Source organism: Bos grunniens, chromosome 19, assembly GCF_055505025.1.
Source record: "Bos grunniens cultivar Pamir isolate PY7600 chromosome 19, Bosgru_T2T1.0, whole genome shotgun sequence".
In the NCBI taxonomy this organism is placed as follows: Eukaryota; Metazoa; Chordata; class Mammalia; order Artiodactyla; family Bovidae; genus Bos; species Bos grunniens.
Window position 1 is genome coordinate 27,454,802 of NC_141183.1, and position 11,182 is coordinate 27,465,983.

The following is an 11,182-nucleotide window of genomic DNA, read 5'->3' on the forward strand; positions in this document are numbered from 1 at the left end:
GTGTATTAATGAAAGTTGGTAAATGGAGTCAGGCAGGAGTGCACATTCAATGCTGTATGCTGTGCCTGGGCTTTTCTGCAAGTTGTTAGGTTAAAAAGTGGTTACTCAAGTTGTGTAAGTCCTGCCATTTAAAGGTTGTTGTTAAGAGCTGTGTATGACGCCAGGATTCTTGGCCTCTGGACCAGTGGCAAGGCTTGATCGCTCAGAGCTTTTGTGTAATAAAGTTTTATTAAGTATAAAAGAACACTTATGACACAGACATCAGAAAGGGGCAGAAAGAGTGCCCTTTTGCTAGTTTTTCGCAAGAAGTTATAAGCTGCTAATTAGAGAAAGGAAATGTCTCAAAACTCAGAGAGTGGCCCCAGACCCCTCACCCATAACATGCATTTTGAGATAGCATTGGCTCAAGGTGACTCATCCCGTGCCATAAAATTGACATGAATCTTGAAGAGAGGCAGGTTTCTGAACAAATACATAGTTTTATTTACATAGCTTAAGAGAACATTTCCATGAGTAAAACTGGTTTGTTGAGCCATTATTGTTTCTGAGTCTTAGGTGGAACTGACCTGAAGAAAGAGTTTAGGTAAATACATGGTTCATTAACATAGCTTAAGCATTTCCATAAGAAAAACACATTGGTTAGCTCAAGGTTTGAGAAAAGTTCAGGTGGAACCAGGTGTCATGACAACATAGAATTTTTAAAGAAACCTTTTAATTTTGTACAGAGAAGGGAAAAAATTATATCTGACAGTTGTTTCCTCCTGTCATTTAAGAGAGGAAAAAAAGTCTGACGCTTGGGGACCCCTAGCCTTCCTGCCTGTTACCCTGTCACCATTTTGTAGATTTCAAAGTTGTAAAACGGAAATGATGGTAAGAGATGGTTTTAGAAGCTAGGATCTTTAAACCAGAGTGTCAAGTGGGTCCTGGCTTTCCCAGCTCCAGTTAGCTCACCCTGCCCTTAATGGAGTTGTTGTGAACAGAGCCTGGCCATTTGTCGTGAGTATCAGGAGTACATACCCGTGCCTGATCAGGATTGGGGTACAACTTTACAAACTAAACTTGTGTTCATAAGTATACTTAAATTTTTAAAGTACTTTAAACGTACTCTACTCCCAAGCCTAGAGAAGTTGCACAACAAGGAAATAAGTACATATATGAAGTTAGCAAACTGTTGGATGCATCCAGACTTCATTATTTACAAAATACTGATTCCAGTTTTTCATTTCTGCGATCTAATACGTCATTTTTGCAGCATTGCTGTTGTAGCAGGGCTTGTCTAACAGAGATGGTGTATGTTCTGTCAGTTCAGAGCTTCCATTTTTCATTAAAATGAGTTCTACTTCCTGAAAGTCCTGTAGTCTTAGAATGTCTTTGTCCTTAATATGAAAAAGAAGTTACATAATGGTTCATGAATACACATAAACTTACGGTGAAAAGGCTTTAATAAGATTGCCCCAGCACTGTTCTCTTTCCATCCATGGTAAACTAAGTCAGCAGCTGAGGATTGTTTTCCTTTCCTGTTTTTGTGTTTCAGACCTTGTTGCTGATTTCCAAGGGGAATAAAGTCTCAATTTAAAAAAGACTTTAGTCCATCCAGGGCACTAATATATATATATATCTTATATATATATATATCTTAAAGTATGATCATTCCACCACTTTTAGTTTGCAAAGAATACACTGTTAGCCACGGCACCAATAAGAATTGCTAAAAAGCATTTTGAAAGTTGCTTTTTAAAAAATGCCCAAAGAGATGAGAGTTTTCCTCAAGTTAAAAAATGAGATTTATTTTGAATCAGAAAAATACATAAAAATGCCCCCAGTTTTGTTTCCTGAGATTGCAAAGGCTTGACTTTGCTAAGCAGGTTAGAGTGGCTTCGTATTTTCTGTACCCAGGACCAGTTTGTTGAGATTGGAAGCTGGCCATACATACTGAGCTAGGGTTTTAAATTTTGGTTGGTTGGTGTAATTCAGACAATTTAAAAGAGTGAGTAAATTAAAGGTGTGCAAATCTGTAAAATCACCAGATTGAAAATAACCTAGCTACCATGTTTGGCTATCCTGCAGCTAAGATGTCCAGTGTCTTGGATTTGTTTTCATATTAGTAATACAAAAGCTAGTGATCGGCTTCACTGAACATAATTTTACCCACCTAGAGCCCAGTCTCTATTTAGAAACTTGTAACACCCTACCTTTCTGAGCAATGTGTTTGGTAGTTTTCTGATCTTCTCCACTTGCTCTGGGTTAATCCCCAGTTCATAGCAGCTTACTTGTAGTAGATTTTGGTAACTCAACTCTTGTCTATCCAGTTCAACTTCAATGAAGTCATTTTCTTTGTGGCTCTGAATTCTGACTTTAAGTACCAGCTCTGGATCCCACAAATTTTTATGTAAAAGAAACAAACATTTTAAACATCAATTATACCAAAGAGCTGAATAATAATATTATAAAAGGCATATATAAACTTAATTATCTGAGGTTTTTATAGGAATGCTGGGCAAGCTCAGGTATATGCCCCATTATACTCACCAAAAGGCAGTGTGAAGCCAGGATCTAAAAAACCCAGTGTGTGACATGCAGTACCTTTGGCAATACATCTGTGTTGGGTGTGACTTGTTGGGTGTGCTTTGTTGGCTGTTTGAAATGTTTGAAGAAAATGTGTAGCCCTAGGGCTCTATATTCTTAAGGGTGCAGATCATCCTGTTGATTCCTGTTGGATCCCCTGGGACTTGAGGGGCAGATAAACAGGATAATTCTACCATCTTTGAAGACATCTTTGGGTTTCCCTGATGGCTCAGCTGGTAAAGAATCTGCCTGCAAAGTGGGAGACCTGGGTTCGACCCCTGGGTTGAGAAGACCCTCTGGATAAGGGAATGGCTACCCACTCCCGTATTCTGGCCTGGAGAATTACATGGACTGTATAGTCCATGGGGTCGCAGAGTCCGACATGACTGAGCGACTTTCACTTTTCACTTGGAGACAGTGGCATTGGGTGAGTCTTAAGTCTTAAAACTTTAATTGTCATAAGAAGGAGCAGTCTTGACTAAAGGTGGAGGAAGTTGATGAAGCCAAATGACGAAGTTGGCTCTGCAACATGACCTGGGGGTTGAATCCTCACCTGGGCAGGTGTCAGCAGGTTTGGCGTTATCACCTGGGTCAGTTGGCAACTGTTGATTTGAGTCTCCTTGTTTATGTTCACCTGAGAAAGAATTGGAGGAGGAGAGGTGAGAGACAGCAGCAGCTCAGCATTTAGCTGTGTGCCAACTCTGCCAGTTAGATGAGGGATAATAGAGCCCCATCGCCACTTTCTGCTCTGCAGCTCCTCACAGGAAAAAACTCGAGAAGGGCAGTAATTAGACTCAGACTTGAACAGGAATTTTCCTTAATTACTGCTTAAATCATGAAAAGGAACTGAGATAGTATTTTTAAATGATACGTAATCTGAAGAAATATTTATAATCTGTGTGCTTGTTTCTACTTAAATATATTTGGCATCGAGAGTTTTGTGTCTCCAGATCTTTAGCAGAGTTATACAGTTAAGAGAGTCCCTTTAATAAGGAGAAGTTTCTCAACCAGAGGGAAGTGAAAGGAGGGAACATTAGAGCATCCAGGTGCCAGGCCTTTTACATAGAATATCTTCCCAAGGCTACTCTGTGCGGTGCTAGTCCTTGGGGAAATGATTGAAACAACAGTTAAAAACCCAAAGTGACCTTTGTGCTGGTGTTTACAACAGGAGAGAGAGATTAATCAGGTGACCTCAGGTAAATGTGCTATTAACAGTTGGAGGCCTGGTGAAATCAAGGTACACAGTGTGAACACCTGCAAGGGGGCCAAGAAAGACCTCCCTGAAGGCTCAGTGACCTGACATCTGAAGGTTGAGTCGGCTTAACTAAATGCAGAGGGTGGAGAGAGAAGAGCTTTTCAGGGCCTGGGAACAGCAGAAGGCCCAGTGCAGTGGTTCTTTAGAAAGAAAAGCAAGTCAACATGGCTGAGTGTGTCAGGATTGTGGGGTTATCTATCAACCTCTGCCACCCAGTCTGTGGTTGCTAGTCACGTGAAATGGGATATACTCTAAGTATGAAGTACACATTGGATTTCAAGGACAGGAAAAGATGCAAAATTCTTTTTAATTTTTAATATTGATTTTATGTTGAAATCATAGTTTTGATTTATTGGGTGAAATAAATATAATTAATTTCACCTGCCTTTTAAATGCGGCTACAAAAAAAGTTTAATTACCTATGTGACTTGCGTGCTAAGTCACTTTAGTCTTGTCCAACTCTGTGAACCCTATGGACTGTAGCCCGCCAGGCTCCTCTGTCCTTGGTATTCTCCAGGCAAGAATACTGGAGTGGGTTGCTGTGCCCTCCTCCAGGGGATCTTCCCAACACAGGGATTGAACCCGTGTCTCTTACGTCTAACCTGCTTTGGTAGGTGGGTTCTTTACCACTAGTGTCTTATGTAATATTTTAATTGGACAATGCTGGTGTGAGTGAAAGGTCTTTATTCTAGAACAGCGTCAAGCCATTAGACAGTGTTCAGGAGAAGACTATCATAATCAGACTTGCATTTTGGAAAAAAGAATCACAACAGAAAACCTCATTGGCCTCACAATAATCCCATGGGGTGTAGGTATTATTCCCATTTTTAGACAAGAAAACGGGCTGAAGAATAAAGTAACTTGGAGTTTGCTCCAGGAAATGGCAGGACCTGGATGTCACCTAGTTAAGAGGAAAGTGAAAAGACATTGCTAATTGTTCAGTCATGTCCAACTCTTTGTGATCCCAAAGGCCCGGCACCTGTCATCTGTCCATAATTGTCCAGGCAAGAATACTGGGGTGGGTAGCCATTTCCTTCTTCAGGGTGTCTTCCTGACCCAGGGGTTGAACCTGGGTCTCCTGCAATGCTGGCAGATTCTTTACTGTCCAAGCCACCGGGGAAATGTGGCCCAGGGCAAAATGGCTACCCAAGGAATTGCAGCCTCCCCACCTGAATGCTGTTACCTGGACAGGGTGACTTGCCTCTGCCCTGCCCTGTGGACCTCAGAGCATGCCCTGCCTTGACCACCTTTTGCTTGAGTCACTGCCGGGTGCAAAGGAGACAGCAGAGTGAGGGACTTTGGTGGAGGTTAGAGCGTGGTGGGCTGAGAGAGGAGAATCACACATTTGAGCCACAGCTCCCAGTCTCTCAGCAGGTGCTCCATTGTCCCATCTGATTTTGCTTACAAAACTCAAAAGTATAAAAAAAATTCCAAGCCAACGACCACAGAGCACTTAATCCCAAGTGTGAGGTCTGTCTGCATGTAGGACCCTGCACAACTGCTCTGATCTCAGGCCCATGAAGTCAGTTCTGTTGGGGCCTTAAACCATACTTTTTCCACACTGCTAAATGCTTCTCCAAAAAATAAGATAGTCTTGCCCAGTGCAGCTCTCTCCCAGGACAGAAATGTCCCTGTGCCCTTCCACTCCAGCCGTGGAGGGAGCTCCATGCTGGTCTGGGAGACTGAGTGACCCAGACACCTGAACTGGAACAATGCCCTTCTCACCCCTTCACTCCTCATGCCACACAGCATGAGATGTCCCCCACGTGCAAAAGCATTTCATTTTCGTGATGGACCTGTGGATGGACAGGGTCTCTTAGAGGTCAGAAAGCATGCTCTTTGAAGTCTGGCAGATTTGGATCTGAATTTTCCCTATGCTCTTTAGTAGCAGTGACACCTTAGACAAGTCACTTAACCCTTCTGAGCCTGTTTTCTGATCTGGAAAATGGGTTAATAATCTCTACCTCACAAGCTTATAAGAAGGAATGAGAAAATGCACAGAAAATACAGCCTCTCCTAGCATGTACTGAGCACCAGTATTTGCTGGCTGCTGTTACTAATTATAGCTGTTGATACTTGCCTCCCTCTGAAAGGGCCCATGGTCTACTCACTGCTCTTGACTACACCACTGGCAGAGTGCAGAAGGACACCCCACCCCTCCTCAGGCCTCTCCCCCGTCCTCCTTGACAACCATTTTGGAAACAGGATTTAAAGACTCACCTGAGGGCTTCTTCACATCCAGTTGGGGTTCAGCCATGAGTAAGTTCTGTAGTCTGTCAGATCAGCAGCCTCTCCAGCATTTATACTGAGCTTCCAATCAAATAAAGCCTCAGTGCATCTATCTGCTTTGAAACAATATGTTCTTGTCATTGGCCAGTGAGATAGGGCAGGGTCGGCCTGTTTTACAGATAGGCAAACTAAGGCTCAGGTGTTTCATATGACTTGCACAGGTTGCTGCAACTGAAGGAAGGGACTAAAATTCAATGCTCTCTCCTCTCAGCCTGTGTCCATGGGGAAGCAGTGCAGGCTAATACTGCTCACCCAAGGGCCCCTGAGAGGGGAGGCCTTTGGAGGCACAGCCCTCCTTGGGAAAAGTTGGTAGCTGCTACCTCAAGGGATAAGAAAAGTCAAACAGTATCTCGAACAGACTCCCTCTCCTCCCCAATTCTCTCTCCCCTTTCTCCCAGCACCTTCTTTAGCATCTGTGCATGACAAGAAGGCAAGAGCACCTGGGCACATACCTGGGGAGACTCCTCTTTGGCAAGGATCCTGAGTCCTCAATTCCAAACATCAAGATGGTGAAGGCAGGGGCTGGAGCATGAGGTTTTATGAAGAGTGGGTGGGGCTGGGCAAAGTCCTGGGCAGGGCAGCAGTCTCAAAGGGCTGAAGGTAGGAACTCACATGTTTGAGGTGATCCTCCCATTTCATTGAACACTCCAGTGTCAGAAGTGGGGCATCAGGTGGGGCTTATTATCATGAGGCTAGAGGCAACCGTGATCAGCGGCCATAAGTTTCTCAAACCAAGCTGTGCATTGAAATCACCTGCAAAGCGTGATGTGGGTGTCAGGATTATACCCTCCAGTGAGTCCTGCTTAATTTGTCTAGGGTTCAGTCTGGGCCCTGAAAGTTTAAAATCTCCCCCGAGCTGATTTTAATCTGTGGCCAAAGCTGAAAGTCACTGGACCAAACTGCCTAAGGTGCAAATGGGGAAATGGAGACCCAAAGCAGATAAATGCTCCCTGATAGTCACAGGGGCAGCTGAGCACAGGCCTGGGGCTAGATCTGGGTCACCTTGTTGCCAACCTGATGCTGTCTCCTCAGCATGCCTGGTGCCCTTCTGCCAAGAATGCAGGAGGCCCCGCCCTGGGCAGAGAAGAGGAAGCAGCAGGGATTCACCTGGCTTGACCTCCTAAGGGAGTGGAAGGAAAGGCACTTTGGCCAGCCCCGCTGCCAGGGTGTGTCACCCTTGAACAGAGCCACCCTGCACCCCTCACCTGTGTGGTGGGGCTGTGAAGGCAGAGAGACTAGGGATAAAAGTGCTTGTGCTTTGAGGGGGAGCCTCTTGCATCCCCAACGTCCCCATGTCACTTGCTCTGTCCATACACTCGCCCACTCCTCATTCACTGGTTCACTCATTCATGCATTCTCTCAACAATACTCACTTTTTGTTGTTGTTTCGGGGAACCCTCTTTTTTTCTTTCTTTATTGATTGCACTGTGCAATTGCAGGATCTCAGTTCCCAGACCAGGGATTGAACCCCCCAGGCCATGGTAGTGAAAGTCCAGAATCCTAGCCACTAGGCCACCAGGGAACTCCCTTATATTTTTATTTTTTAAATAAAATAAATATATGCTCTAGAGTAAAAAGTCTAATGTTAAAAATCAGAACCCATTAGCAAGCAAGAGCAAAATGTTTGTTTGGAGGCAGCCACACAGGCCTGGGTGTGAGTCTTTTTTCATTCATTATGTTGGGCACTTAAGGGACCCTTCTATTTAAATATTAGCTTTTGTGTGTGTGGGGATGGAGGATCGCTTTTAATTTTGATATCGTTTTAAATTTACATAAAAGTTGCAAGAATATATACCCTTTACCAATGATTAACAATTTGCCATATTTGCTTTAATTCTCTCTCTTCCTTGGTATATATATGCATGTGTGTGTGTATAATACACACACACACACACACACACACACACACATTTTCCCCCTGAAATTTGAAAGTATGTTATAGACATGCTCCTTTATCCCTAAAGACTTCAGGGTGTGTTTCCTAATATCAAAGGTATTCTCTTATATATCCAAGATACAAGGATCAAAACCAGGGAATCTAACTTTGATATACTGCTCTCAGCTAAACCATAGTCCATACTCAAATTTTTCAATTAACCCAACAGTATCACTCTTAACGCTTTTCCCTGGCCCAGGATCCCATTCAGAGTTATGCATCATGTTTAATTTTCATGTCTCATACATTCCTTTAATCTAGAAAAGTTCTTCAGCCTTTCTTTGTTTTCCCTAATATTGACATTTTGAAAAGTCCAAGGGAGTTGATTTTGTGGTTTGTCCCTCACTTGGGTTTGTCCAGCGTTTTGTTGTGATTAGGATCAGATGACGTGCTTTGATTGGGACAGCACAGAAGGGGTATGTCTTTCTTAGCACATAATAATGGGAGGCACATCTTGGTTTGTCCCATCTTAGGGGATGGTGACTTTAATCACCTGTGAAAGGAATTGTCTGCCAGGTTTTTCTATTGTAAAGTATGTCTTTTTTCCCTTTCTTAATTAAGATCTAACTTAGGAGGAGGTACTATGAAACCATACAGATATCCTATTCCTTCTTCAAATATCTTATTCTTTCCTTCACTCCAGTTTCCTTGAGTTATAACCCATTAATCCCATTATTTATGTTGGTGCTCAGATTATCCCAACTGTGTACAGTATCTACTTACAGCTATTTCCTATATCCTGTAATCCTTTCCCATGCTCCATCACTGTATGAGCACTTTCTCACTTCTTGGCACATCAGCTTGTACTTTCCCTGCCTCAGCCCCGGATTCCATCATTTGTCCAAGGAGCCACGTTCTGTTCAGTGGGGGACAGTATGCTCCTTCCCTTGTGGGTGCCAAGAAGAATGCTTCTAGGTCCTTTCAGTGGAAATCTGGGGACACACATACACACACATGTCTCTACCTATTTTTTGTGTGTGTGTTAATATATTAAATACAACAAGTTCATGCTGATACTTCTGGTTCCATTTAAAAACAAAAGAATTTCCCCTAGCTTTCTCCAATTCCATTTTGTAGTTCTTTTCCAACTGTGGGAAATCTGGCTCCTAACTTCTTTATTTACTCATTCGCTCAGTCTGACAATACACAGACCAAGTAGTTCCAGAATTGCTTATTTGAAATACAGTTGGGTTGATTGTGTTTGCATTTTAGGAATCTTCCCAATCCTTATTTACATATATATTTTGAGCATATAGCTTGATTCTAAGAGTCAAAACTATTCAAAAATTAGAGTCGAGTCGCTCAACATTTCCATGCCTTCCCTGCGTGCTCCTCTGTCCCCTGCAGGAAATTATATCCTGTTTCTGACTTCCGGTGCTGCTTTTTGAAAAATCAAACAGATACTTGTGTATTTCCTTATTATTCCTTTCTTACAGAAAAAGTGGTATAAAAATTCTTTTCTATTTTGCTTTTTTTTCCCACTAAACAATATATCTAGAAATCATTCCATATCAGTTCATAGATATCTTTTTCACCTTCCCCGAACCCTCTATAGTGTGGGGATTCTATAGCTTATTCACCAAATTGTTTATGTATGTTTCCAATATTTTGCAATTACAAACAAACAATGATATAATTAGTAATATTGGATCCATGTATTTTTTTATTATTGGAGATTCGTATTCTGGGTAAATTCCTAGATGTAGGATTCGTGGGTCAAAAGTAAACACAAACTTTTGTCAGCTATTACTATATTTCCCTCCATGAATGTTTAACCATTTTGCATTCCTACCAGCCACATATGAGACCAACATCCACAGTGTTGTCAAGTTTTGTAATTTTTCCAATCAGATAGTAAGAGATAGAATGTAAAAAGGTAGGTTTTATTATTATTGAGGTATGGTGAGGCCAACAGATCAGGAGACAACTGACATTGAAAAGATAGTTTATTACAGTTCCAAAGAGGAGGAGGACATGCCATGCCACACAAGGCCACACAGAAAGGCCCCAGGGTTGGCCAGGAGGCAGAATGAGGGGAAATGTAGACAAGAGCCTTTTTTTTCATGGGAAGTAGGAAATCGGCCAGACAAGTATAGGATTGTCTACTTTGTATCATTTCAATGGGCTCTTTTGAGGCTGTGTAGGGGCTGCCCCTAGCTGTCTGGTACCTGGTCCTGGGGTTCATGGGGGCAAACAGAGTATGAGAACTTCCAATCCTGCCACACTGGAATCCTTTTACTGTTCTAGCTTTATCTGTTCGTTGTTGTTGTTCAGTCACCCAGTCATGTCCGACGCTGCAACCTCATGGACTGCAGCACGCCAGGCCTCCCTCTCTGTCCCTCACCATCTCCTGAAGTTTGCCCAAGTACATGTTCATGTACATGTGATACCATCTGCCATCTCATTCTCTGACGCCCTCTTCTCCTTCTGCCCTCAATCTTTCCCAGCATCAGGGACTTTTCTAATGAGCTGTTCACATCAGATGACCAAAATACTGGAGCTTCAGCTTCAACATCAGTCCTTCCAAATGAGTATTCAGGGTTGATTTCCCTTAAGATTGACTGATTTGATCTCCATGCTGTCCAAGGGACTTTCAGGAGTCTTCTCCAGCACCACAGTGCGAAGGCATCAATTTTTCGGCACTCTGCCTTTTTTACAGTCCAGCTCTCACAGTTGTAAGTGCCCACTGGGAAGACCACAGCCTTGACTATATGGACCTTTGTCGGCAGAGTAATGTCTCTGCTTTTCAACACACTAAGTTTGTCATTGCTTTCCTGCCAAGAAGCAATCATCTTCTGATTTCATGGTTGCAGTCACCGTCTGCAGTGATTTTAGAGCCCAAGAAGAGGAAATCTGTCACTACTTCCACATTTCCCCCCTCTATTTGCCATGAAGTAATGGGGCCGGATACCATGATCTTAATTTTTTTAATATTTAACTTTAAGCCGGCTTTTTCACTCTCATCAAGAGGCTCTTTAGTTCCTCTTCACCCTCATCAAGAGGCTCTTTACTTCCTCTTCGTTTTCTGCCATTAGTGTGGTATCATCCGAATATCAGAGGTTGTTGATGTTTCTCCCACCTATCTTGATTCCAGCTTGTAACTTATCCAACCCAGCATTTCTCATGATGTGCTCAGC

At 42.8% G+C, this 11,182-nt stretch overlaps 1 protein-coding gene across 2 annotated transcripts; it reads right to left on the minus strand.

Moving 5' to 3' along the window:
• Positions 1-459: 459 nt before the first annotated feature.
• Positions 460-6,719, minus strand: ANKRD40CL (ANKRD40 C-terminal like). 2 transcript variants are annotated; one of them, XM_086358213.1, is made up of 5 exons: positions 6,562-6,719; positions 6,041-6,162; positions 3,119-3,199; positions 2,193-2,368; positions 460-1,376 (listed from the first exon to the last, which is right to left on the minus strand). In XM_086358213.1, the coding sequence occupies exons 2-5, from the start codon at positions 6,075-6,077 to the stop codon at positions 1,233-1,235; spliced, it is 438 nt and encodes a 145-aa protein (XP_086214339.1). In that variant the 5' UTR covers positions 6,078-6,162; positions 6,562-6,719; the 3' UTR covers positions 460-1,232. The 2 variants fall into 2 exon arrangements, with proteins under 2 accessions (XP_086214339.1, XP_086214340.1); XM_086358214.1 differs by having other exon boundaries at positions 6,041-6,165.
• Between the last annotated feature and the right edge of the window lie 4,463 nt (positions 6,720-11,182).

What these genes read in the sequence shown, in the direction of transcription:
- ANKRD40CL (XM_086358213.1), bottom strand. Translation starts at nt 6,077, where the DNA reads ATGGCTGAACCCCAACTGGATGTGAAGAAGCCCTCAG. An exon ending in GGATGTGAAGAAGCCCTCAG is followed by an intron (nt 3,200 to 6,040) that starts GTGAGTCTTTAA and finishes ATTCTTTCTCAG; the next exon opens with GTGAACATAAACAAGGAGAC. An exon ending in ACCTGCTGACACCTGCCCAG is followed by an intron (nt 2,369 to 3,118) that starts GTGAGGATTCAA and finishes TGTGGGATCCAG; the next exon opens with AGCTGGTACTTAAAGTCAGA.